Source organism: Syngnathoides biaculeatus, chromosome 13 (assembly GCF_019802595.1).
Source record: "Syngnathoides biaculeatus isolate LvHL_M chromosome 13, ASM1980259v1, whole genome shotgun sequence".
In the NCBI taxonomy this organism is placed as follows: domain Eukaryota; kingdom Metazoa; phylum Chordata; class Actinopteri; order Syngnathiformes; family Syngnathidae; genus Syngnathoides; species Syngnathoides biaculeatus.
Genome location: NC_084652.1, coordinates 23,885,549 through 23,913,361, shown reverse-complemented (window position 1 = coordinate 23,913,361; position 27,813 = coordinate 23,885,549). Strand labels below are relative to the sequence as shown.

General features: G+C 44.7%; 1 protein-coding gene and 1 long non-coding RNA gene across 5 annotated transcripts in view; one reads left to right on the top strand and one right to left on the bottom strand.

Annotated features, from left to right (window-relative positions):
• Nucleotides 1-27,813, top strand: part of pappa2 (pappalysin 2) — a 135,716-nt gene that overhangs the window by 38,918 nt on the left and 68,985 nt on the right. Inside the window, exons 10-19 of the mRNA XM_061838216.1 lie at nucleotides 1,276-1,458; nucleotides 2,036-2,339; nucleotides 8,048-8,176; nucleotides 8,253-8,338; nucleotides 10,756-10,952; nucleotides 21,305-21,418; nucleotides 25,593-25,728; nucleotides 25,860-26,034; nucleotides 26,238-26,303; nucleotides 26,378-26,474. Coding sequence (XP_061694200.1) covers nucleotides 1,276-1,458; nucleotides 2,036-2,339; nucleotides 8,048-8,176; nucleotides 8,253-8,338; nucleotides 10,756-10,952; nucleotides 21,305-21,418; nucleotides 25,593-25,728; nucleotides 25,860-26,034; nucleotides 26,238-26,303; nucleotides 26,378-26,474 — 1,487 coding nt within the window. The remainder of the gene's footprint in view (nucleotides 1-1,275; nucleotides 1,459-2,035; nucleotides 2,340-8,047; nucleotides 8,177-8,252; nucleotides 8,339-10,755; nucleotides 10,953-21,304; nucleotides 21,419-25,592; nucleotides 25,729-25,859; nucleotides 26,035-26,237; nucleotides 26,304-26,377; nucleotides 26,475-27,813) is intronic.
• LOC133510385 (uncharacterized) overlaps nucleotides 6,459-27,813 on the bottom strand; it is a 42,075-nt gene continuing 20,720 nt past the window's right edge. For 3 of the 4 annotated variants that reach the window (XR_009797592.1, XR_009797590.1, XR_009797591.1), the window contains 3 exons: nucleotides 25,939-26,082; nucleotides 10,137-10,198; nucleotides 6,459-7,847 (listed from right to left, as the gene is read on the bottom strand). This is a non-coding gene — a long non-coding RNA (uncharacterized LOC133510385). Of the gene's footprint in view, nucleotides 7,848-10,136; nucleotides 10,199-20,593; nucleotides 20,684-25,938; nucleotides 26,083-27,813 lie in introns of those variants that run through there. The other variant, XR_009797593.1, reaches the window with a different exon arrangement.

Sequence of the window (27,813 nt, the reverse complement as noted above, 5' to 3'; positions counted from 1 at the left end):
CTTTTACATCTTGAATTAGCTTGGTCTCATTTTTTACACAACAAAAACCTTCAAACAGTGGTGCAAAAACGTTTTTATACCCACTGTGCATTGCAGAGTAGATTTTAGTTGAAGAAAATGTCCAAATTAGGGCTTTGTGGTGATGATTGACACCCCCAAAGATGACCTCAAAATTCTGGAAAACCCTTTTGCTTCTAAACATCCATCCATCCAACCATCCATTTTCTTTGCCACTTATCCTCACGAGGGTCGTCAGGAGTGCTGGAGCCTATCCCAGCTATCAACGAGCAGGAGGTTTAACTGGTTGCCAGCAAATCGCAGGGCACATAGAGACAAAGAGTCACACTCACAATCACACCTAGGGAAAATGTATACTCCAATTAATGTTGCATGTTTTTGGGATGTGGGAGGAAACTGGAGTGCCTGGACAAAACCCACGCAGGCACGGGGAGAATATGCAAACTCCACACAGGTGGGTCTGGGGGGGCTTCTAAAGAGATGCTCAAAATATGAACTATCATCTGTATTTTGTTTTTTTTTTTTAAAGGATTATTCAGACGTTAAGAACTTTATTTGAACACACAATGCTTTGCCTTTATCTACCAGCTCCAATTTTGGAATTCACAGCCCTACTTTTAGTTAGTAAATGTGAAACCACACAGTTGTGTTCATACGTTTGATTACCCAGGCAGAATTTCTGAGAAAGGTACACTTTAAAGAGAACATGAAAGACCAGAAGAACCACATTTAATTTTATTTTCATGGGATTAAAATTAAAATCGCAATCATTTCAGACAATCATGATCATTTAACAAAAATAACCATAGGGAAATTATTGATGCTTGTTGTTCATTTATCACTCTTACTAAAAAACAAAGCTAACGATTTCACAAATTCTGCCAGGTAATGTAAATTCATGAGCACAGGTGTATATACAGTACATGCAGTTCGTACTCCTGTCATATAGGAATGGAAGTTTAGGCTGCACGTTTTTCATAACCACTATGTGGCGGTGGGATAGTAGAATGAAACATTATAGATTTTTATAACCTCTATATGGCAGTGGCATATTGCAATGAAAGTGTACAGCTTTTTTGATAATCACTAGATGGCGGCATACAATTGAAAAATGTGATCCCCCCCCCCCCATTTTTCCCTATACCCATGTATAATGCACACTATTGACTTTTCGCAATTTTGAGGAAAAAAAAACATGTATTATATATGACAAATGTTGGTAGTGGTACTATTTTGTGTTGTGTTTTCAAACTCCAGGCCCACCTGATGTTGAACAACCATGTGAGCCTAGTCTCCAGGCATGGAGTCCTGAACTCAACCTTTATGATACTAATGTGACATCACCTTGTCCTGAAACGGAGGGCTGTACTCTCACACTGAAATTCCTCCACCCTATTGTTCCACACACCCTTACCCTCTGGATAACATACATCTCAACAAGTAAGTCTTATGTTATAGTTTTTGTAGGACAGTACGACTCTGTATCATCTTTGTCTTAGGAGAGACAAAACATTAGTAAAATGCGATACTTAGGAACCCTTGGAAAGTTTGGAGAATTCTTTTTCTCGAAACTCTACCCCAGTGAAAGTTCATAAAGCCATGACACTTTTGCACGGAAGAATAGAAGGGTATTTTCAAATTTCCCTTTACAGTTTATATATGTATTCTCATAACATTTAAAAATGATATGCTGAACACATCTGGAATTAAGTCCAGAGGAGTTTGAACCTTGACAGAATTTTTATGATTTTGCCTTCATAATGTATCACCACAATGCATATGCTATGTTATGAGTTACATGGGCAGGAAAAAGGACTCATTGTTCACTTCGACCAAATCCAATCTGGTGTCTGTAAAAGACAAGCGCCATAATTTTCCAAATGCTTTAGGAACTTAATATAAATCCATTATATATGGGGTTCAAAGAGTCAAAAAAAACATTATTTTAGATTTCATGATTCATTTTTAATAGAAACTATTGCATTTTAATCCATTTCATTCATTTGCTTCTTCTCAGATAATCCTGCCATTGCTGACATAGAGCTGATGACAGACACAGGTAAAACCTTGAACCTTGGACCACAGCACGCCTTCTGTGACATGCCCTTCACCGTGCGCCTCGATACCAACAATGTTGCGATCAGTGCCATAAAGCTCTGCACCTTTGATGAGAAAATGGAGATTGATGCTGCAATGTTGTCTTCTGGCCCCGGTAATCATCTCTGCTCTGGCTGTCGCCCTTTGCTGTATCGGATTCATCGGCGGCCACCTTTCACCAGTAAATTGCCATCACCTCAGACCCAGCAGACGTTCACGGACAGGTGAATATCCATCCATCCATCCACCCATCCAGCTTCTTTTGCCGCTTATCCTCACGAGGGTCACGGGGAGTGCTGGAGCCTATCTCAGCTGTCAACAGGCAGGGGCAGGGTACCTGAACTGGTTGCCAACCAATTGCAGGGCACATAGAGTCAAACAGCCACACTCACAATCACACGTAGGGGCAATTTAGAGTGTCCAATTAATGTTGCATGTTTTTGGGATGTGGGAGGAAACCGGAGTGCCCGGAGAAAACGCAGGGACGGAGTGAGATCAACGCTTTACCAGCTGAGCCACCGTGCTGGACAGGTGACTATTAAGTGATTATTGATGTCATCAGTCATCAGATTATTGGTGTTATCATCAGTGGTTGTCTGGCTTGATGGCCCTGCTGCCACCGCTGGGTGACCAGTTGTCAGGGCATCTCGGAGATACTGGCGGACCGGCCTGGGTCCCTCACCGTGAGCCCAGTCCTGTCCCTGATTGAGTGGGGTCCTTAGCCTCCACATTAAAAGCAAAATTATAGGACCTTTCTGTCCGTCTTTGTGCATATACAACCCTTGCATGGATCCAGAATCACACAACCCTGGGACTCTTTCACTGAGTGTGGGACCACTCACTTATGGTGACAAATACTGTAACTCATGTATACGCAAATTGCTTGTGTATTCCCCCTGGCACTTATATTCTTGTACTATAGACTTCAATAATTCACTGAAATCAGTCCCGCCACACTTTACTTCTATATACAGGTTCATAACTTTTGTCCTGCATGCTTCTTCTCGTCCTTGTCCTGCCTTTCACTCACAGGGTGTAGCACCACAGTCTCATGCAAGATCCATTGAATGTTTCCTTGGTGTAGATATGTAATGATTTACTTTTCTCATTCTTACTGAGTTGGGCTCCAGCACTCCCATCACCCTTGTGGGGATAAGTGGCTCAGAAAATGCACAGATCTTTACAATTAGCACTTTGTCTTTGTCTCTCTCCTTACTGTAGAAATTCTCTTCTGTTCAAATTATGGACTGATTCTCAATAAACTTCAGTTAAAATACTAAGAAACCTCTAAGAAACTGTTCTGGCATAAAAGGGATGTATCCACCCATCCATTGTCTGAACCACTTATCTTATCTTCATAAAGGTCGCGGGGGTGCAGGAGCCAACCCCAGCTATTTCCGGGCAGGAGGCGGGTTAGACTGTGAACCGGTTGCCAGCCAATCACAGGGCACATGGAAACAAATGTTTGCACTTAGATTCTCCATTCTGCTTGATTTAGCAGCAAAACAGGACAAAAAAGTGCTTATTGATGTTTGATGCAATACTTCAAAGATGACCAAAACAATAGGGCAAAGATGGGGTTCAGCAAAATTAAAGCTAACATTTAGCATTCACCTCTGTCAAGGCCAATTTGGCACAGTTTTATTCAATGCCAATTAATTATTCTCCTTGTAAGAAAATTATGGTTTCATCGTTGTATTCTTTTTTTAATTGAAGGATGAGCTACGCTGAGAACATAATGCTTTTGCGCCAGACTTTTTTTTAATCAAGTCTACCAAAATCACCACATACAATCATTGTATATTTGACACCTTTTCCCTTAGTAAAAAAACAAAAAATGCTCTGTCACACAAAGGCAAAAGGATGTAGAACAAAAATATGATTTATATAAACACCAACAACCACCACCACCCAGTTTTCATTCATTCATTCCTTTTCTCATAACACTTATCCTCATTAGGGTCACGGGAGGTACTGAAACCTAGACCAGATACCTTTGGCCAAGATGGTATCACCCTGAACTGGTCGCCGGCCAATCAGAGGGCATATATAAACAACAACAACAACCATTTGCACTCACATTATACTAGAAATACAATGACGAAAAAACCCCGAAAGGTGTCCAAAGGAAAACTGAGGCCTGAATAATTATGAAAAACATTAAACCAAAACATCATTATAAATATCAGAAAGATTTTGAGACAATTATAAATGCACTGACTTTACCCATCTGGATCTAAATTACACAAGGTAAGCCAGGAAGTTAGGTTGCCTTTTGTAGATGGGTACAACAGGGTGTAGCATTTGATTCTATGTCAGTTACGAAAGGTAAGAGACATTTTGAATAAGAATACTGAAATGCTGTTGCTCAAATACAATGAATCTTTAAACAACCAAGCTATTGGTACTTTGCTCTTTGCCTTATAAAATAGCTAGCAATCAATCATATTAACCACAAGGTTAAATAGGTTGAAAAATCATCCATTCACTGAACCACTTATTCTCATTTGGGTCACGGGTGTCTCAAGTGACTTTGGGCAAGAGGCTGGGTACACGCTGAACTGGTCGCCAGCCAATCACAGGACACATATAAACAAACGACCAATGACGCTCATATTCACACTTATTGACAATTTAAAGTCTTCAATTAACCTAACATGCAATTTTTTGGAATGTGTGAGGCAACCACATACCTGGATAAAACCCACGCAGGCACAGGAAGAACATACATGGTTACATTTTACATTTACGTGGTACATTTTAACTCAGGACCTCAGAAGTGTGAGGAAAATGTACAAACCAGTTTTCCACCCTCACACCCTATATATATATACAAGGGTCGCGGGGAGTGCTGGAGCCTATCCCAGCTGTCAACGGGCAGGAGGTGGGGTACACTCTGAACTGGTTTCCAGTCAATCGCAGGGCACATTGAGACAATCAGACGCACTCACAATCACCTAGGGGCAATTTAGAGTGTCCAATTAATGTTACATGTTTTTGGAACGTGGGAGGAAACCGGAGTACCAGGAGGAAACCCATGCAGGCACGGGGAGAACATGCAGACTCCACACAGGCGGGTCTGGGATTGAACCCGGGACCTCAGAACTGTGAGGCCAACCCTTGGCCAGCTCATCCACCGTGCCGCTATATATATATACATATTTTAATTATTTAAAAATTAAAAACAAACGGGCCACAAATGCATGTATTTAATACTAATTTGAGTTACAAAATACCTCATGCATCACGTAAGTATGAAGATAATTTCTGGCTAATGTTGATTGGACTGGGCCACAGAGGTTTATTTATTTATTTTTATATCAAGAACAGATTTATTATTTTATTAAGTAGTGTCATAGTGCAGTGTAAGAACTGGTGGGAGTAGAGTAGAGTTATGAAGAACTGAAGCTCAGAGGGCTTCATTTGTGGAGAGTGGAGTCTGGGAGAGATCAGCATGGTGAAACAGCTGGTTAGAGCGCTGGCCTCACAGTGCTGGAGACCAGGGTTCAAATCCCAGCCCTGCCTTTGTGGAGTTTGCATGTTCTCCCTGTGCCTGCGTGTGTTTTTTCTGTGCCCTCTGGTTTTCAAACCCCATCCCAACAAACATGCATTAATTGGAGACTAAATTGTCCCTAGGTGTTATTGTGAGTGTGACTCTTGTCTGTCTCCATGTACCCTGCGATTTGCTGGCAAACAGTTCAGGGTATACCATGCCTCCTGCTCTCAGATAGTTGCGGTAGGCTCCACCACTCCCACAACCCTTGTAAGGATAAGCAGCTAAGAAGATGGATGGATGGATGCATGGATAGATGGATGGATGGATGGATAGATGGATGGAGTCTGGGAGAGCAGTGGTTTTGGAAGGAAAGGTGCAAGAGAAGATTAATTAGAGTTAATAACCTGAAGTTAGTCATTATAAAAGAATAAACCACTAAAATAATTAAGTGGTGCAATTTGAGTTGGGGTGGGATGAGAACTCTGAAGATAAAGCAGAGGTCAAACAACATGTGTGCCAACATATTTTGAAAAGTAACCAATTGTGGAATCAGAGGCTATAAACAACAGTGATTGCTTGGATTTGGTCTAACAATTTACTAGTTTTCTGGCTGCACTGTGGTCAAATCAAACAAAGCAAGTTTGAATTTGAATTTATTATCCAACTATGTACCCTGAAATTGGCTGGTGACCAATCCAGGGTGTACATTGCATCTTTCTTAAATTCAGCTGGGATACTACAGTATATATTTTTGTTTCACATCAGAGAGTGAACCAGACCACATGCAGAGTTATGCAAGGAGAGATATCAGTGTGAATGTGAGATGAAAATGGTCCTCCACTCCTTGAGCCACAGGGATTTGTTGCCTTGCAAAACCAGATTCTGACTGTAGCCAGGTAGAAGTCTAGCATCTCTCCTACAACAAGTTGCCATTTTATTTCTTTTGCCATCTGCAGCAAACTTTGATCTTTGATCCTGCAGTTCCAAAGTCAGAGTCCATAAAAAGATTTTTCTTTTCATAGTGATGCATGCATATGCAAGAAATGTGCCCTCTTCAGTTTGTGGCAAACACTGAAACAATGGGTGAGTTTGGACCCAGAGAGAAACTCAGGGTATTGGTGTCTTGTTCATGGACACAATAGGTGCAGAGAGGGATGTTGGTGTTGTGTGACATTTTTATATTTCTGATTTCAGCATAATCTCAGGTTAAAAGTTTGAATCAATGTTTTGGAGAACATTCTTGCATAACTTTCTTTACTCACCTCCCGCTGGCTTTTTTCACATGGTAATTATTTGGAATTTCAATTTTATATCCTTTGTTAAGGACGTTGTGTTTACATTGTGTTTACAAATGGTGATAAGAACTCGATCATAAATTAAAATGTCATCAATTTGAAAATGTATTTATATTGGCCCATTTTTAAACATACACAGGTACATTGACTTTAGTTGTGCCACAGTGGCGCTTGCTAAATGTTTGTATCGTATGAGACTTCATTGGATTTCATCATGGTTAAAACAATGTTTTTGAACAGTTTCCTCTCATTCCATTTTATTATCTTTCTCTTTGGTCAGTAAATCTACGTCTACACAGACAGTAAAAATGCAGGCTGTTGAGTGTATGCCAAAGCAACAGATGGAGCTATTACTCTAGAATGTTGGGCTGTGTTTAGTCATAGGAAGCATTTGTATGCATCGATATATAAAACTAAGGAGAAAAAGTCACATTGTATGTGTAGAAAGCTAGTAATGTGGATGGCCTGAATAGCTGAATATCAGTCAATTTTTTTGTAATGCTTATTCTGTTCATGTTTGTGGGGAGCTGGAGTCTGTACTTGCTGATATTTTTGTTACATGTATGCAAACAACCTGACAAACAACTACGGACAATTTAGAGTCTTCACTGAACCTTGCGTGTTAATTTTGGGAATGTTGGAGGAAGCTGTATTACGCAGAAAAAAAACTCCGTAACCAAGGTGGAGAACGCGCAAAGGCCAAAACCAAGGTTCAAACACAGAACCCTGACTCTTAGGCAGAATTACTAACCATGTGCTCATATGTCTGTCAGAACTCCACATCTCAGTTGAATATATATAGCGATCAATGTACACTGAAAGCAGTGAAAAGTGCAATATCCCACATTTTTCTTCTTCTTACTTCTGGAGTTGGTGAGTCCATGGAAATTCAAAGATGACATTCAGGACCACATTGGCTGGGCAATACACTGCAGTGTTGTCTGGAAGAGATTCATTCCATTCTTTTGAACTCATTCTATTCATTCCAACACATACAAGGTCAGACCAACATGTATATCAATGCTTTATAGAAACGTGCACATGCGTAATGTGTGCAAAAACTGTAACGTCATACATTCAAAAATTTAATTTCATAAAGCCACTCATCTAAGAACAAGTAAATCTTTTTTTTTTTCCCCAGAACTGTAAGAACGGGAGAAAGATATGAGTACATGATCCAGGTGGAGACTGGTGGTCATCTCAGCCATTTCTCCCCTTCGCTTATTTACACTCATGGCCAGCCCTACTGTGGAGATTCTGTCATTCAAGGGTATGCATACTTTAATGACGTCTACGCAAACAAGTAATCAATAAAAACTAAACCGATAATGTCTATCTCTCTGTAGGGCAGAAGAATGTGATGATGGAAATCTGTTGGATGGTGATGGCTGTTCCAAGAAATGTCACCAGGAGAAGGACTACAATTGCATTGGTGAGTCTCGAAAGGCATCTCTGTGGAAATTATAAACACCCTACGCACACACAACACATTCAGCAGTTGATCTTTGTTGGGATTCTTAAAGCATTTGGAGGCAAATTCGTTTGTATTTCAAATCCTAAAGCTTAAGGAGAAGGGGAAGTTAATTGCAGGAAGGCTTCCTCGAAGACTGAGGAGATTGGAGATAAACCTTTGTCAAATACTAGAGTCATACAAGTGAAGTTTAGTTTAATGGAGCAGCAGTTAATATTGGTCATGCAATAATGATACATCATGTTAGCAAAAGAATTAAAAATGACATCTATGTCACAACAGCCATTTGGGAGTCTTCTGCCCAGTGTGTATTATGTAGGACTAGATGTTAATATCACTCTATTTGTGCATATTTCGGCTCCGATGAGGCTCTGTAGGATGTTCAAATAAATGATGGCACCCTAAGGGATTTCAAATGGGCTTTCTTCCGTCATCAAATGTTTCGCTGATAGGCCTACTACACTCTCAAGAGGGTTCAGGAGGTTCAAGCCCTAGGTGCCATCAATTCTCTTGAAGGCCCATTTGGGGTCTTTCCTCTTTATCCACAGCCATTGGTTGCCCTTTTCCACCGCCTTGGAGAGATCTCTGACTGCCTGCCGATGGGCCTACCCTCGGATTCCCATCTCTCTGAGTAGCCTGTATGTTGAGGAGACTATAAATCCTCTGCAGCAAACTTCCACTGGGCGTACCTCTGCTCTCCAGCCTTGCTGTTGCACTTCGGCTGCAAGTCCTCCATACCTCAGCCGCTTCCGCTCATACGCCTCCATGACTGGCCCCTCCCAGTGCACTGTGAGCTCGATGATGGAGACGAGCTTGAGAGAGGCAGACCAAAGCACTTGGTCTGGTCGTAGGGAAGTAGTTGCCATCTTAGATGGAAAACACAGCTTCTTGTCCAGGTCTGCCAGCAGCTTCCTGTCTCATGCACGGGCGAGCTGTCCCTTGTCTGGTGGCTTGTTGGTGTGGCCGGTTTGACTCTCCCCCACCTGGACAAACAGCCCTGGTTGCCCGTTGGCTGACAAGGGTGGGAGGGCATTCACCCTCATTTGCTGGTTCTTCAGAACACCAGCGAGACACTTCAGCACTTGGTTGTGGCGCCAGGTGTAACGGCCTTGCGTAAAGCTGGTCTTGCAACCAATGAGGATGTGCAGGACAGTGTTGCAGGACTTGGGCATAACATGCACGTGGGATCTTTGGCATACCACTGGTTTAGGCTCGTGGGAGAAGGCAAGACGTCATATACCGCTCTGATGGTAAAGCTTGCCCTGAATGCCTCCATCTTCCAAATCTCTTTCCAGTTCAGGGTGTACCCTGCTTCCTGCCTGTTGACAGCTCAGAGAGGCTCCAGGACTCCCGCGACCCTTGTGAGGATAAGCGGCTAAGAAAATGGATGGAATTAATCTACCATGGATGTTTTTATTGGGAGGTGGGAGGAAACCGGAGTGGCTCCAGAAAACCAACGCAGGCTCGGGGAGAACATGCAATCCCCAAACAGGCGAGGCCAGAAATTGAATGGATGGACCAGTTGTTCACTGTGCACTCTGAAGGAATCATAATCCAAAATCAAGTTTTAATTTTGTTGACCAATGTTTTCTCAATTTGCTCTTCAGTGCCAAGTGCCCAAATATAACTGAAGGCCCATATTTTAATAGCATATTTTAATTGTCTCTTTAATGAACAGTACATTAAAGGTGACTGATATGACTGCGTTATACTCATGTAACCTGCAGTTCAATGGTGAGCAGTCCACTGTGTAACCCACCTCTTGTCCAAAGTTTGTTGGGTTAGGCTTCAGCTGACCCAGGACCCTAATCAGGATGAGACCTATAGAAAATGGATAACGAGATGAACATTCAGGAACACATAATGAAACAACCTGCATGCAAAGAGGCCCTAACCTCACATAGCTAATTACATTCAGCATCAACACTGCTACCATAGACAATAATGAACACTATTACTTTGTATTAAAAACAATAGTACAGTAAATAGATAATGCAAATATTTACAGCTGAGTTAGCCTGGGCTGCTGCTTTTTTCTTTTTATACTGCCATAACATACAGTATGGAACATATGAACTGTGCACAACCTTCTAATATAAATCCTGCCATAAACGACAACTGAGCAAAACTGGCCCCATGTGGCATTAAAATATGAATTAAAATGAATGTATATTTCTTCATTTAAATCTGTTGTAACAGAGCCTTATATGGAAGCATTGAAGTGGCTCCTGTTAACTGGGGCCAACGAAAATACAATTTAGATTTGCTCAGATTTGGTTCACTGACAGACAGATTTGGATGAAATGGCCTCTAAGATTTATATATCTGGATATTTATTCTTTAATAAATCCTCTTTTCCTATGCTCTTTTTCCAATAGGTGAACCCAGCCAATGTTATGTTTTTGATGGGGATGGCGTGTGCGAAGATTTCGAACGGGTTTCCAGTGTTCAAGACTGTGGTTATTTTACACCTTTGGGTTACACCGACCAGTGGGCTTCTACTGCAACAGCTTCTCATCAGGACCTTGACCATTGTCCCGCCCATGCTGCCATCGGTGAACCAACATTTACAAAAGTATGACATGTAAACCAGAAAGCTTAGGAAAAAAAATATCTAGATGATAGCAAACTCTGCATGGGGCCTTTTGTGGGGCAATAATTACACTTGGTAGGGAGCTGCTTTTATAATGTATCTTTTATTAATTCTAGCTGTGAAATCATGTGGTATCAATTTAAAGTCTTTCCATCTAAACCAATTGAACCAATGTGATCCTCAGACTAACAATAAAGAAGCAGTATATATATGCAGTATAAATAAACATGCACACACACGCACACAAACAACAATATAGACCATCAGTTCGTCCATCCATTTTCTTTGCTGCTTATCCTCATAAGGGTCACGGGGAGTGCTCGAGCCTATCCCAGCTGTCAATGGGCAGGAGGCGGGGTACACCCTGAACTGGTTGCCAGCCAATCGCAGAGGACATAGAGACAGACAACAACCGCACTCACAATCAGACCTCAGGGCAATTTAGAGTGTCCAAATAATGTTGCATGTTTTTGGGATGTGGGAGGAAACCGGAGTGCCCGGAAAAAAAAAAAAAAAAACACACACAGGCACGGGGAGAACATGAGAACTCCACACAGGCGGGGTCGGGATTGAACCTGGGTCCCAAGAACTGTGAGGCCAACGCTTTATCCACCGTGGTGCCCCGGTATAGACCTTTTCCAAAAAATGTGAATATCATGGATGAGTTTATTTCAATAATTCAACACGTTAAAATTGCACAGATTATAGATTCAGGTTCCACAATTTCAAGTATTCATTTGTTAAATTTGACATAATTTCAGTTCATAACACCAAAGAAACCAGAAATTAAAAAAATATGAAATCATAATTTCTCAGTTTTTGTTGAAACAAAATAAAGAAATTAGGGACACTTTAAATCAGTATAAATCAATATACTTTCAAAATGTGTTAATTTTCAATATCTGATTGGAAATTCCTTTGATGCAGTCACTGCCTCGATGAGCTGTGGCTATGAAGCAATCAACCTGGGCCATTGTCTGGGAGTTATGGAAGCCCAAATTTCCTTCATGCTTGCGGGAATTTTTTTCTTTGTTTTTGGGTCTATTGCCCTTCATTTTCTTTTTAAGAGAATGAAGAATTGAAGAAATAAACTCATCGAAGGTGAACATCTGTGTTGACTTCCAGTTTAGTCTGGATAGACAAATGTCAGAATCGAACTAGTTGTTGTAAAGGACCGTTTTTATATGTACTGTATATGGATGAGGAAAAAGCAATGACAACCCTATATCAGTCTCTTTATGTTACATTTTATTAAATCCAAATCCTCAACAGGGAGTGGAATTTTATGTAATATTTAATGACATCAAGAAGATTTAATGACATATGCAAGGGATCTATGGAAACACAGAGTCTAACTACAGGAAGAAAATACTAATAATGGTGAAAGTAAAATAGATGTATGAAAAAGGAAATACAACATTGTGTGTTGCTAGATGAAAGTTGAAAATGTCAGTGTATAATGCATTCAGTCCAAGCCAGCGAGAGAGAGAGAGAGAGAGAGAGAGAGAGAGAGAAGAGAGAGAGAGAGAGGAGATCGAGAGAGAGAGAGAGAGAGAGAGAGAGAGAGAGAGAGAGAGAGAGAGAGAGAGAGAGAGAGAGAGAGAGAGAGAAAGTTGGGCTTTGTGTGACGCAAGTTATTTCCCCAAAATTATTACACACGGATACTGTAGTGTACATTCTATCATTGTTTGTTGTGCTATACTCACAACCATAGATTAATTCGTCTGTGGAAACTGACTTTCTCCAGTCATGTCAGGAAGAAAATGAAGCAGGTTCAGTTGAAGGACAAAACTATGCAGAAAAATAAAACCGAAACAAAAGAGGGGGAACACGAAAAATTGTTGTCATGCTTTGTTGGGAGGATGTAATTGTTTCTCTCTTTGTCAGTTTTTGGGATCCACTTGCAAGTTCAGAGAACTTTTGGGTGGAAACTGGTAGATCTGGTAGATCAGCAAACAACTTTAAAATACTGAGAAGTGGTGATCCGTGGAGGCTGCGAAGCCAGATCTCTATCCCCAAGCCTTTTGTTTGCTGAGCCACGTGTTTGAAAAAAAGAAGGGGGAGGGGTGGTGGCACGGCCGAGCCCTGCCGAGGTCACCCAAAGCAAGCCAGAGAAATTCAACAAGAGCTGAGACATGGGAGAGGTAGGAATCAGAGGTGAAACCTCCTGGAGGCGTGTCCAAGATGACAGAAGAAACTGGAGGCAGGATCCTTGAGGGTGCATGGGAGTTCACCCAACCAGACTATATGTGTTATGTGGACTTGGAGAAGGCATCCGACCGTGATCCTCGGGGGGTCTTGTGGTGGGTTCTTGGGAGTATGGGGTACCAAAACCCCCGATATGGGCTGTTCAGTCCCTGTACGACAGGTGTCAAGAGTTTGAGCCGCATTGGAGACAGTAAGTCGGACTTGTTTCCGTTGGTATCCACCAAGGCTTCCCTTTGTCACGATTTTATGCACAACTTTAATGGACAGAATTTCAAGGCGAAGCTGAGGCATAGAGGGTGTCCAGTTTGGTGGCCTCAGCATTGCATCTCTGCTCTTTGTAGATGATGTGGTTCTGTTGGCTTCTTCAAGCCGTGATCTCCAATATTCACCGGAGTGGTTCACAGCAGAGTGTGAAGCAGCTGAGATGAGAATCAGCACCTCCAAATCTGAGATCATGGTCCTCAGTTGGAAAAGAGTGGCATACCCTGCCTCTTGCCCGTTGGGATTGGCTCCAGCACTCCCCGCGACCCTTTTGAGGACAAGTGGCTAAGAAAATGGATGGATTCTATATATACAGTGAAGAAAATAAGTATATGAACACCATGCTATATTGCAAGTTCTCCCACTTAGAAATCATGGAGGGGTCTGAAATTTTCATCGTAGATGCATGTCCACTGAGAGGGATAATCTAAAAAGAAAAATCCAGACATCACAATATATGATTTTTTTTTTAACGATTTGTGTGATACAGCTGCAAATAAGTATTTGAACACCTGTCTATAATCTAGAATTCTGACACTCAATGACCTTTTAGTCCGCCTTTAAAAATCCACCTCCACTCCACGTATTATTCTGAATCAGATGCACCTATGTGAGGTCGTTCGCTGCATAAAGACTCCCTTTTCCACTCCATACAATCAGTAAGTGTCATGATCCTGCCGCTTCAGCACGAGCTGTGCGGGTGCGCTAATTGGGAGGCACACACCTGTGCCTCATGCGGGCTGATCATCCCCCGTATATATAGGACCCGGTGACGACTGGTCCTCGGCCAGTTCGTTGAGCTTTATGTCCCGTTCCAGCACTCTCGTATTCCTGACTGAACCTGTGTGTACCGACCTTCGTCCGTTCTCCGACCAACCCTGAAAGCCTGACTCCTTGACACTTCTGCCTGCGTTGATTGTTTCCCCGTGTACCGACTCCTGCCTGTCCGCTCATCTGTTCTCTTCGCCCGACGTCACAACTACCGCTGCTGCACCGGACTGCCTGCTCGATCCCCGACCCCTGCATACAATACACGTGTCTCTTCTTGAACTACCTTGCGTCTTCCGAGTTCCTGCATTTGGGTCCTACTCTCGTTTCCGATGGGTCGTGACAGAACGAACTGGCCAATACAGGACCCAGCAGGAAAGACCCGGCGTTGCCGGGACCGACGCAAGGTAGACCGTCTGCCGGAGGACCAAGCCTGTCCAATCCGGGTAGGCTCCCTGACGTCATCCGCTCCCGTGTCTTACGCTCCGCCAGCAAAGTATGAATACGTTCCGAACACGACCCGTCCGGCTCCTCATATTCTTCTGGACTCTGACTTTTCGGAATATGAGGAGGACCGTGATTTGTATGACCGGCTGCCTGAGTATGACTCCGATGACTTTGATTTTGAATCTCTTTGCCAGTCAGTTTGCTCCACCTCCCCACGTTCCCAGCACCCAAACGTCTTCGCCCGGTGGATACAAATACACCAATCCGTTTGAGGGAACCCGCTTGGCCATCTACCCGGGACCTCCGTGTGGCGGCCAGAGGAGACGCCCCGGCCGGGCGCTCCCTGGTGTCTCTTCGCTGCGCGGCAACGAAGACACAGTCCTCCCACTCCTTGCCGGCAACGGCGAAACCCGCAGACCCGCAGCTGGTGGCGAAGCTTCCAGCCCAGAGGGAGGAGGAGTCGCCAAATCACGAGGCGTTCCGCCGCGAAATGCGGGCGGAGATTGAGCGGCAGAGCGCCGAATTGGCGGCTCTCACGGCCCAGGTCCGGCAACGATTGGCGAACCAGCCGAGCTTCGCTGACGTCGCAACGGCGACGGACAAACTTCTGACTCAGGTTCACGTTGCCGTGGAAACCGACCGGCTCCCTTGCCAAGTGCACGCCACAGTGGGAACAGACTCGCCACCTCAAGTGCACGTCGCAGTGTTGGCGGTTCTGAGCAGAGCTCACGGGGCAGTCAGAACTGACCCGCTCCCGAGACACGCCCACGTGTCAGTTTCGACTGACTGTCCGCCTACTCAGGTTCACGTTGCCCTGGAAACGGATTCGCCACCGCCACGCCCATGTTGCTGTTTCAACGGAAGTTCACGTGGCAGTGGGGACCGACCCGATGCCGCCTCACGTTGCTGTCCAGGAGGTGGCGACGTCTCCACAGTCGCTTCTCGTCTGTGCTCTGGAGTGGCAGTGGCGACCGGCCCGTGGACGTTCCCCGTTCCTGCGCTGTCGGCGACCGGCCCGCGGTCGCTCCCCGTTCCTGCTCTGTCGGCGACGGGCACATCCTCACGTTCCTGTCCAGGAGGTGGCGACAGTTCCCCAGCAGCCTCACACTCCCGTCCAGGAGGAGGTGGAGTTGGTGATGCTGCTGGCGCCTTCTCACGTTCCTGTCCAGGTGGCGGCGACGGGGTCGCTGCTTTCTCACGTTCCTGTCCAGGTGGCGGCGACGGGGTCGCTGCCTTCTCACGTTCCTGTCCAGGAGGCGGCGACGGGGTCACTGCCTTCTCACGTTCCTGTCCAGGAGGGGGCGGTACTGGCGCCGCCTTCTCACGTTGCTGTCCTGGAGGCGGCGGCGACGGGGTCGCTGCCTTCTCTCGTTCCAGTCCTGGAGGCGGCGGCGACGGGGTCGCTGCCTTCTCTCGTTCCTGTCCTGGAGGCGGCGGCGACGGGGTCGCTGCCTTCTCTCGTTCCTGTCCTGGAGGCGGCGGCGACGGGGTCGCTGCCTTCTCTCGTTCCTGTCCAGGAGGCGGCGGCGACGGGGTCGCTGCCTTCTCTCGTTCCTGTCCAGGAGGCGGCGGCGACGGGGTCGCTGCCTTCTCTTGTTCCTGTCCAGGAGGCGGCGGCGACGGGGTCGCTGCCTTCTCTCGTTCCTGTCCAGGAGGCGGCGGCGACGGGGTCGTGCCTTCTCTCGTTCCTGTCCAGGAGGAGGTGGCGACGGGGTCGCTGCCTTCTCTTGTTCCTGTCCAGGAGGAGGCGGCGACGGGGTTGCTGCCTTCTCTCGTTCCTGTCCAGGAGGCGGCGGCGACGGGGTCGCTGCCTTCTCTCGTTCCTGTCCAGGAGGCGGCGACGGGGTCGCTGCCTTCTCAAGTTGCTGTCCAGGAGGCGGCGACGGGGTCGCTGCCTTCTCAAGTTGCTGTCCAGGAGGGGGCGGTACTGGCGCCGCTTTCTCACGTTGCTGTCCAGGAGGGGGCAGTACTGGCGCCGCCGCCTTCTCACATTGCTGTCCAGGAGGGGGCGGTACTGGCGCCGCCGCCTTCTCACGTTGCTGTCCAGGTGGGGGCGGTACTGGCGCCGCCGCCTTCTCACGTTCCTGTCCAGGAGGAGCTGGGGAGTTCGGTGGAGCCACCCTGGAGCTGGAGAGACTACGGGATGGTGGTGGTCATTGCTCTGGTCCTTCTCTCCATCATCCTATTCGCTCCAGATGGCTCCCAGCCGCTTCATGACCTGGCCTCGTTGGCGACCAATCCCTGGTCATCTTGCAACGACGGCGTGGGAGGTTCTCGTCCGGAGCAGTGGCCTGCCTCGTTCTGGTTCCTGCTTCGCTGTTTGGTTCCTCACAGAGGTCGTCCGCCCAAATCGCCCCGTGGGGACCCTGGTGCATGGCGTCCGGGTCGTCTTCCTGACCTGTCCACCCGGACGCCTCGTGTTTGGATGGCCACCAGTCTGGGGTTCAGGGGGGGGCGTGCCCTCCTCCGGACCCCCTTCCGCCCACCCCTGCCTGAGTTAATTAGTGTCTGTTTTTTTCATTTAGGCACGTCTGGGAGCCGTGCCTTTGTGGGGGGGGGGGGGGGTACTGTCATGATCCTGCCTCTTCAGCACGAGCTGTGCGGGTGCCCGTGCGGCTGCGCTAATTGGGAGGCACACACCTGTGCCTCATGCGGGCTGATCATCCCCCGTATATATAGGACCCGGTGACAACTGGTCCTTGGCCAGTTCGTTGAGCTTTATGTCCCGTTCCAGCACTCTCGTATTCCTGACTGAACCTGTGTGTATCGACCTTCGTCCGTTCTCCGACCAACCCTGGTCGATCCCCAACCCCTGCATACAATAAACGTGTCTCTTCTTGAAGTACCTTGCGTCTTCCGAGTTCCTGCATTTGGGTCCTACTCTCGTTTCTGATGGGACGTGACAGTAAGACTCAAACTTCTAACATGGCCAAGACCAAAGAGTTGTTCAAAGACACCTGAGACAAAATTGTACAACTCCACACGGCTGGAAAGGGCTACGGACAAATTGCCAAGCAGCTTGATGAAAAAAGGTCCACTATTGGAGCAATCATTAGAACATGGAAGAAGCTAAACATGATGATCAATCTCAATCGGAGTGGAGCCCCATGCAAGATATCACCTTGTGGGGTCTCAATGACCTTAGAAAGGTGAGTAATCAGCCCAGGACTACACGACAGGACTTGGTCAATGACCTGAAAAGAGCTGGGCCCACCATTTCCAAGGTGACTGTTGGTAATACACTAAGACATCATGGTTTGAAATCATGCATGGCACGGAAGGTTCCCCTGCTTAAACAAGCACATGTCAATGCCCATCTTAAGTCTGCCAATGACCATTTGGATGATATAGAGGAGTCATGGGAGAAGGTTTTGTGGTCAGATGAGACCAAAATTGAACTTTTTGGTCATAATCCACTAACCGTGTTTGGAGGAAGACGAATGATGAGCTCCATCCCAAGAAAACCATCCCTACTATGAAACATGGGGGTTGTAGCATCATGCTTTGGGGGTGTTTTTCTGCAGATGGGACAGGACGACTGCACTGTATAAAAGAGAGATTGAAGATGGGTCGCGGCTGGGTCTTTCAACATAAAAATGACCCGAAGCACACAGGCAGAAAAACCAAGGAGTGGCTCCGTAAGAAGAAGATTAAGGTTCTGGCGTGGCCTGGCCAGTCTCCAGACCTAAACCCAATAGAAAATCTTTGGAGGGAGCTGAAACTCCGTGTTTCTCAATGGCAGCCCAGAAACCTGCCTGATGTAGAGAAGATCTGTGTGGACGAGTAGGCCAAACTCCCTCCTGCAGTGTGTGCAAACCTGGTGAACAACTATAGGAAACATTTGACCTCTGTAATTGCAAACAAAGGCTTCTGTACTAAATAACATTGGTTTTCTCAAGTGTGCAAATACTTATTTGCAGCTCTATCACACAAATAAATCGTTAAAAAGAATCATATCTTGTGACTTCTGGATTTTTCTTTTTAGATTCTCTCTCTCACAGTGGACATGCACCTATGATAAAAATTTCAGACCTCTCCATGATTTCTAAATGGGAGAAATTGCAATATATCATGGTGTTCAAATACTTATTTTCTTCACTGTATATGTTAAATTACTGCATGTTAGAACATAAAGGGAACCCCAGCATAGTCACCATTCATCATTTGTATATTCACCTATTTGCAATTTTTTTTCTTTTTTGTCACCCGTTTTCACTTGATCTGTTTTGGTACTCAGCTTTTTGTGCACTGTATTCTCTGTGCTTTCATCCTGGATCAGTCTATGCCAAGGTGGAATTTTAAAATTACACACCATCTCATCCTCCACTTTCTACTTTGGCTGGCTTCAGACCAGAGCTTTCCCATTCGAAAAGAGTTTAACCACTTTTTCTTCGATTATTCACATACTCCGACAGTCATTGTATCTTAAAACAACAGCATTTCTTTTTAACTTTCTCTATTAATATAGAAAGTAAACATAAGCAGCATGTCTCGCTCGTCTTTGCTCTGCGTTTCCCAGACTGTGTTGCGAACTAAAGCAGCGGTTGTGGATGTGCCATTATAAAACACATTGATGGACTGCGTAAATACTGTAACATTTGTAATTATGAGTGTACATGTTTCAGAGCGGGGATGGGTGCGGGTGTAAGGTAAACTAGGAAAAATAAAGTTCCGTGTGCTGCCTAAAAGAACCTTTTTTTCATTTTTTTTTTTTAACAGTACCTATGTTAATTGTGCCATTGGATGTAACAACCAGTCATCCCTAACTCATTAAATCACATTGCAAAATGCCACAAACTGAAGAGCTGTATGTTATACTTTCAATTTACATTGGATTTTTTTTCTTTTTTGCACGCAACGCAGAATATCTGCAAAGAGACTGCATCAGCGGTGCACAATTGCTCAAGCGAGCAGTCAAGAGGGAACATTGGCTGACGTTTTTTTTTTTTTTTTTTGGCACACCGTCCCGCGATCGACCGATCGCGATCGACTCATTGAGCACCCCTGCACTAGTGTGAACCCCAGCAGACAAGACTCAAAGATAAATGTTTTTCTTTCCCTAGAGCCATCAACATCTTAAACTCAAGACCACTGAACATAAACACTACCTCACCTCCATAATGAAAATCTATGTAACTGCACTTTGTTTTGTTTTTGCTTCTCTTACTTCTCTGTGCAATCACACAATACAAATGTGTAATAATCTTACCAATGCCTGGGCATGGGTGATAAGACTGTTCAGACCTTATCTTTTAGTTCTTTTTAATAATAACAGTGCCTTAATTGTAAATATTTATCTGAGTCACTTTACCTCACATCTAATAAGTTTTATTCTACTGTATTTATATTGGTTCAAGCGCCTTGTGTTTTAGCGCTCATTTTCTCGTTGTATTCGACAATAAGGCTTTCGATTTGATTGATTGAAAGGGTAGGGCTGGCAATGCAGACAAAACTCTGACCCAGGTCTTACAGTCCTTTTCAGTGGGTTTAGTACCCCATCCTTCTGAAACGTCCTCTACAGGACTCCCTGAGTGACATAGTTAAACACCTTTTCCAAATCCACAAAATACATATAGACTGAGTGGTAAGGTCCCAAACACCCTCCAGCATCCTGCTGAGGGTACAGAGTTGCGGCACTGTTATAAGGCCAGGCCGAAAACCACATTGCTCCTCCTCAATCTGACCGATCGACGCATTGAGCACCCCTGGTCTACATACAGCCCATATTTTTGCGAGAACAAGTCCTTGATTTTTGCCATTTACCAAAATGTTTGGGTTTGACGTCATAAAAATGTATATGAGAAGAGATCAACAGCTTGGACTTAGTATCACACAGACATAGTATATTTGTGTCAATTTCATTAAAAAAAAACAGAACACACATTGGTTTTGTCATGCAAGTGTCCAGAAAAGGCCCCACAAACAACAAACTCAGTGGGGGTAATGTCATCGTTCTGGCTTTTATCACTTTTTTTTCGGATGAGAATCATATTCATCGATGATGGCAGCAGTAAGATGAACTCTGAAGTCTATAAAAATATTTAGTGTATTAATTGAAAATATGATGCAACTAAACTAGTTGGAAATCATTCATCACGCAGCAAGATAATGACCAACATCACACTGCCCCCCCCCAAAAAAAAAAAGCCCAGCAACAACAATGGAGTTCATGAGGAGTCAGAAGGGGGAGGTTTAGAACAGACAGCTGAATATTCCATTCCATTTTTCAAGCCACTTATCCCCTGAATATCCAGACTTGAAAGTGATAGAGCATGTATTTTACTTAGTAAAGAGGAGACTGATAAGAGTAAGCCCTCAAAATAAAAAAATAAAGGAAGCTTTGGTGAAAGATTGGAAAAACCTCTCAAAGAAGACTACAAATATGTGATGTCAATTGGAAAAAGACTCAGTAGACAAAGGATTGTAGTCTAAATAGTGTTATTCACATTGATCTTTAATTCTTCTTTATATTTTCCGATACCTTTTCCACCTTTTGTTTTTAAAGTCTAAGTTGAGCTCTCTTGTGAGCTCTTGTGTCATGATCATCTTTTGCTTTCAAACCCAAATATTTTCAGTCAAAAAGGTATTACTGTTCAAATAATTTTCTAAAGAAGTGTATTAAACTTTTTGTATATATTTACTTTGTAAAGCTTTGTAGGTACCAGTACATGGATCTGAGTGAAAAACTGCCCACTGATGCATGGTTCCCTTGCACAGCTCATTCAGACACAAGTAATGACCTAGAACATCCTTATTGGCTAAAGGTAAGTGATTGCAACTGTTCTGCCTCTTCAGTATGCATGTGAGTTGCTGTGCTTTTTCTTTCACAATTTTAATCATGTTATGTCAAGTCTAAACCCTTAATGAGACTTTTCTTGTTCAGATGTTGTAGTTTTGTCCAAAGATCCATCCATCTTCGACCACTTTTTCTGGTCAGGTTGCTTTAGCAGGGAGAACCAGATTTTCCTTTCCCAACTCACTTCATCCAGCTCTTCTGGAGGATATCCCGAAGAGTTCCCAGGCAAGCCGACAGACATAGTCTTTCCAGGGTGTACTGGGTCGTCCCCGGGGTTTCTTTCCGGTGGGAAGTGCCTGGAACACCTCACCACGGAGGTGTGCGTGAGGCATCCGGATCAGATGCCCCAGTCACCTCATCTATCTCATTTCAATGTGGAGAAGCAGTGTCTTGACACTGAGCCCCTCCCGGATGACCAACCTTCTCACCCTATCTTCCAGGGAGAGCCCGGAAACCCTGTGGAGGACACTCATTTTGGCCGCTTGGATCTTGTTCTTTCGGTCACAACCTACGGCTTGTGATCATAGGTGAGGGTAGGAATGTAGATCGACTGGTAAATTGAGAGCTTCACATTTCGACTTCGCTCCCTATTTACCACAACGGACCGATACAAAGTCCGCATCACTGCAGACGCTGCACCGATCCCCCTGTCGATCTCCCACTCCAGTCTTCCCTCTCTTATGAACAAGACCCCTAGGCCCTTGAACTCCTCCATTTGGGGCTGGATCTCATCCCCGACCTGGAGAGTGAACACCACTCTTTTTCAACTGAGGACCGTGGTCTCAGATTTGGAAGTGCTAATTCTCATCCCAGCTGCTTCACACTCTGCTGTGAACTGCTCCAGTGAAAGTTGAAGATCATGGCTTGAAGAAGCCAACAGAACCACATCATCTGCAAAGAGCAGAGATGCAATGCTGAAGTCACTAAACTGGGCAACCTCTATGCCTCGGCTTTAACTAAAAATTCTGTCCATATGAGTCAGACTTACTGCCGGCAATGCGGATCAAACTCTGACACCGGTCGTACAGGGACCGAATAGCTCATATTAGAGGGTTCTGTACCCCATACTCCCGAACAACCCCCACAAGACTGCCCGAGGGACATGGTTACACGCCTTCTTTAAGTCCACAAAAGCACTGACCCTTGAGGATCCTGCTGATGGTGAAAAGCTAGTCCACGGTTCCACGGCCAGGACGAAAACCACATTGCTCCTCTTGAATCAGAGATTCGACTTCCAGATGGATTCTCCTCCCCAGCACCCCTGAATAGACCTTACCAGGGAGGCTGAGAAGTATGATCCCCCTATATTTGGAACACACCATCCAGTCCCCCTTCTTGAAAGGGGGATCAACACCCTGATCTCCCAATCCAGAGGCACTGTCTTCAATGTCGATATAATGTTGCAGAGATGTGTCAACTGGAACAGCCCCACAACATCCAAAGCCTTTAGGAATTCCAGGCGAATCTCATCCATCTCTGGGGCCCTGCCACCGAGCACCTTTTTAACCACCTTGGTGACCTCGACCCAGACCTGCTTCCTCATGGGAAGGTGTGTCGATGGAATAGAGGAAGTCTTCAAAGTATTCTCCCCACCGACTCACAACAGCCCAAGTTGAAGTCGGCAGCGCCACATCCTCACTATACACAGTGTTGACAGTGGACTACTTCCCCCTCCTGAGATGCTAGACGGTCAACCAGAATTTCCTCGAAGCTGTCTTGAATTCGTTCTCCATGGCCTCACCAGTATCCTCCCACGCCCGTGTTTTTGCCTCAGGAACTACCGAAGCTTCATTCTGCTTGGCCAGCCGGTACCCATCAGCTGCCTCAGGAGTCCCACAACCCAGAAATGCCTTATAGGACTCCTTCTTCAGCTTGACGACATCTCTCACTGTTGGTATTCACCATCGTGTTCATGCGATTGCTGCTACGACAGGCACCAACCACCATACGACCACAGATCCAGTCGGCCGCCTCAGCAATGGTGTCACGGAATATCGTCCAATAAGATTCAATGTCCCCTGCCTCCCCCGGAACATGAGCATAGGTCTTTAGTAGGTGGGAGTTTTAATTCCTTCCGACAGAGGAATCTGCAAGTAGTTCCCAGCAGACCCTCACAATATATTTGGACCTGTAACGTTGGACTGGCATCTTCCCCCACCATCGGAGCCAACTCACCACCAGGTGGTGATCAGGCTTATGGAGCTGTACTGTCTGGTCCTTCACCTAGAATCTGTTTGCTATGGGTGACACTAACAGCGACGTGAAGCCCCAGACAACTTAGCTCCTACGATCAAAGTGACACACAAAACCCTCCATCATGATAAGATGATGGCTCGAGGAGGGGTTGTAGTTTTGTTTCACTGTTTTATTGATCTGTATCAGGATTTTTTTTCTTTGAGATAGTATCTTTCCAGTATATTTTAAAATGGTAAAAGTGTGCTCTTGGGGTGAACATGCATATAACATTGAGTCTCAAGAACATTAGCAACTGCTTGTATATTTTCAATGATATTTTCACCCCACTGCGAATGGCTGGCAACCAGTTCATGGTATATGCTACCCACTTCTTGATAACAGCTGGGATTGGCTCCAGAACTCCCCCAAATAAATAAATGGCTCAGAAAATAGATGGATCAATCTTTTCACCCCATGAAAGAAATCTTTTATGAGATTCCTCAATGAGCAGCAACAGATGTTTCTCTAAAATCATTGTTCCATGGCAATGTGCTCATCTCATTCAACCATACTTCAGACCAGAAAAATCAGCCCAAAAAAAATAAAAATAAAATCTGGTTTTCAACATAATTGAATTTAGGCTGGATGAACCATAGTAAGGGAGATAATTGGTTGATTTCATGGTTCATTTTTATATCCATCCATCCATCTTCTTAGCCGCTTATCCTCACGAGGGTTGCGGGTGTGCTAGAGCCTATCCCAGCTATCAACGGGCAGGAGGCAGGGTAAGCTTCGACCACTCCAATCAAGCTTTCAATCAAAGTTCGTTGTTCTTCTAAACAATGTGTTGAATGATCCATTTTTCTCAGGCATTCAAGGAGAAATGCACGTTTAATGTTCATCCTTAAATAGGAGCTACCTGATTCACACCTGTTTTTACAAAATTTATTACCTCTATTTTTTTTTTTTAAACACATCCCTTTCAACAAATTGCCCTATTGCCCAGCCTTAAAAGTGTGTATATCATGAAGGCTGGGTCTTGTTGATTATCTAAGAATCTACTGCATCCACTGGTAACTTGTTGGATATGTGGCAATAAACAATATCCTGAAAACGTGGATCAATCTGGTTAGTCACATTGGACTGCTATTATTTTGAACACTATTACATCAAGAGCAGCATAAGTATGCACATTGTTTTCACCAAACTGATGTTTTGATATTTTTTTCTCTGACAATGGAGGATCAAATTTAAAATGTGTACTGTTACAAACTCATAGTTTGTGGATCAGCTGTAAAGTGTTGGACTCACAGTTCTGAGGTCCAGGGTGGAGCTTCCATGTTCTCCGTGTGCCTGCGTCGGTTTTCTCCAGGCACTCCTCCCACATTCCAAAAAACATGCGATATTAATTGGACACTCTACATTGCCCCTAGGTGTGATTGTGAGTGTGGCCGTTTATCTCGATATGCCCTCCGATTGGCTGGCATCCAGTTCAGGGTTTAACCTGCCTCTTGCCCGTTGACAGCTGGGAATGGCTCCAGCACACCGCGACCTTCGTGAGGATAAGCGGCTAAGAGAATATATACATAAAATATATAAAAGGAAGTAAGTACGTTTCTTTCGGGTTGTCCCGTTAGGCGTCGCCACAGCGTGTCATCTCATATTTGTTTGGCACAGTTTTTACGCCAGATGCCCTTCCTGACACACCCTTCTGGAGGAGTAGAGGCCTCACTGAGATATGAACTCACGACCCCTGGTTTACCAAACCAATACTCTAACCATACACACACACGTGTGTGTATGTATATATATATATATATATATATATATATATATATATAATCTTATTCCTAGTTAGTGAATCTCAGATACAAAATGAGTAGTGACCTTTCCTTTCTAATAAACTGTGGATGTGAAAATATCTTTACCAGACAAATACATTTGATATTTTTTTACTGCTATTATAGGTAGGATTTGTCCATTCTGGCGTGGCAGCCTCTATCTTGGTGTATGTGGCTTCTGATGGGTCATGGAGTGGTGAACACTGTCAGAGGACTGTTACAATCCTGCTTTCTGATACCGTGGGAAAGAATCATTCATTAGGTACCTTGGCTTGTAAGAATCATGTTAAAACAAATTTATTGTTATGGAAAACTGCAAACGTCAAATTAAATAAAAGGTTGTCATTTGATTTTGCATTGTATGTGCAACTCACTGAAATATTTCCATTTCAGGCACACATAACCTCTCATGCCATCGGAACCCCTTGGTAGTTAACGTGACACATGACCTCTCTCAGCCTTTCTTTCTCACCTCATCTGTTATCCTCCTCTTCTCATCCTCATCTGTGGCAATTGGGGGCATAGCCCTGAGGACATCCTGCCACTTCAGCACCTTCTCCGTGACCGGGTGCGCATCAGAGGGTGGGCTCTCCCACAGCTACCTTTGTACAACACACTACATAAAATAATTATAGTTGAATATAAAAAAGACGAAAATATTCTCAATACTTTTGCAAAAGCTAATATTAAAGGTTTCAAGGCTAAATAATTGTATCTTATAATTTCCTTTCTTTTTTGTGTCCATGCTTCCATGCTATGTCCTTGCAGTAGCTGTTTAAGGCAGACATGTCAGATGGATAGCTGCATCCTCCCCCAGATCGAGCATGCCTATGTGAGGTGGGCCCTGTGTCGTAGAATTAGATAATATTCATAAAGTGCAAACTGATCAAAATAAAAATGTGTCCTCGCAGGTGTGTAGGAGGTGGACAGTCATCTCACTGCTCTGTTCAGTGTCACTTTGGTTTCAGCCTCACTGTCCTTAGCGGAAGGGAAATTCCACCAAATCAGGTCCAATGAATAATGCCCAATGTTTTACAGTATTAAGTGCTTGTTTTGTAATCCATCTATGAATTATAGATGTATGTTTAAAATTCCAGAGAAAGTTTGTATCACGCCATCATTGCCATCAGAGTTTGTGGCGTGTAAAACTTGCGCAAAGGCTATTGTGCACAGTCCATCAAACCAGACTTAAAGGTAGAATTTCAAGATGATATGCTTATGTGAGGAACTTGTCAAAACTGCATTTCCTAGGCATGTTGGGTTCATTTGTGGACCTGTTTTTTTTTTTTTTTTTTTTTAATCAGCGACATTACAGATATTTTTTCATCGATCTATATCACTCGCTCAATACTTTGAACTTAGTTTCATAATTTTAATGAAATACTGTACCACAAAGATGTTACATGACAGTAAGATAACTAAATGCAAGTTATTAACGACACATTGAGCCGCAGTGTTTTGTTGTAAAAATCCAAGCCCATTATGCTTATGAGACAGGTATATGGGGCGGCACGTTGGTGCAGCTGTAAAGTGTTTGGCTCACAGTTCTGCGGACCAGGGTTCAATCCTGGCCCAGCCTGTGTGGAGTTTGCATGTTCTCCTTGTGCCTGCGTAGGGTTTCTCGGGGCACTCCGGTTTCCTCACACATTCGACTGGGGGGACTAATGGTGATGGATGAGTTGGTCGAAGCCGGCTTATATGGAACGCGGGATGAACCCTCATCAATCTGGGAAGTTTTAAGGAAACAGCGACAGGGTTAATGATCTCGATAATAGGAAAGGCACCCACGAACCTAGGAACTGGCATGCATGACTCCGTCCGCAGTAGAAGATCCTTTGTGGACAGCCATACGCGTTGTCCCACCTTGAACGCTGGTGCCCACCTTCTCTTGAGGTCTGCCGCGGATTTGTAGGAGCTGCCCATGCGTAGTAGCGTCTTTCGGGCTATTTCCCAGGTCCGCTTGCAGCGTCTCACCACTGCCAATGCGAATGGCACCGCGGAATCGGCGGCGAAAGATGGAAACAGAGAGGGAGGGTAACCATGAACGATGTGGAATGGAGCCATACTTGTGGAAGTGGAAGGCAGAGTTGTGGGCATATTCCACCCATCCGAGGTGCTGACTCCAAGTGCTGTGATCGTGAGATGCCAGACAGCGTAGACTGGTCTCCAGGTCCTGATTTATTCTTTCTGTTTGGCCATTGGACTCCGGGTGATGACCTGAAGTGAGGCTTACTTTTGCCCCAATGAGGGTGCAGAACTCCTTCCAGAATCGAGACACGAATTGCAGTCCTCTGTCCGACACTACATCCACTGGCGGGCCATGATAGCGGATGACTTTGTCTAGTAG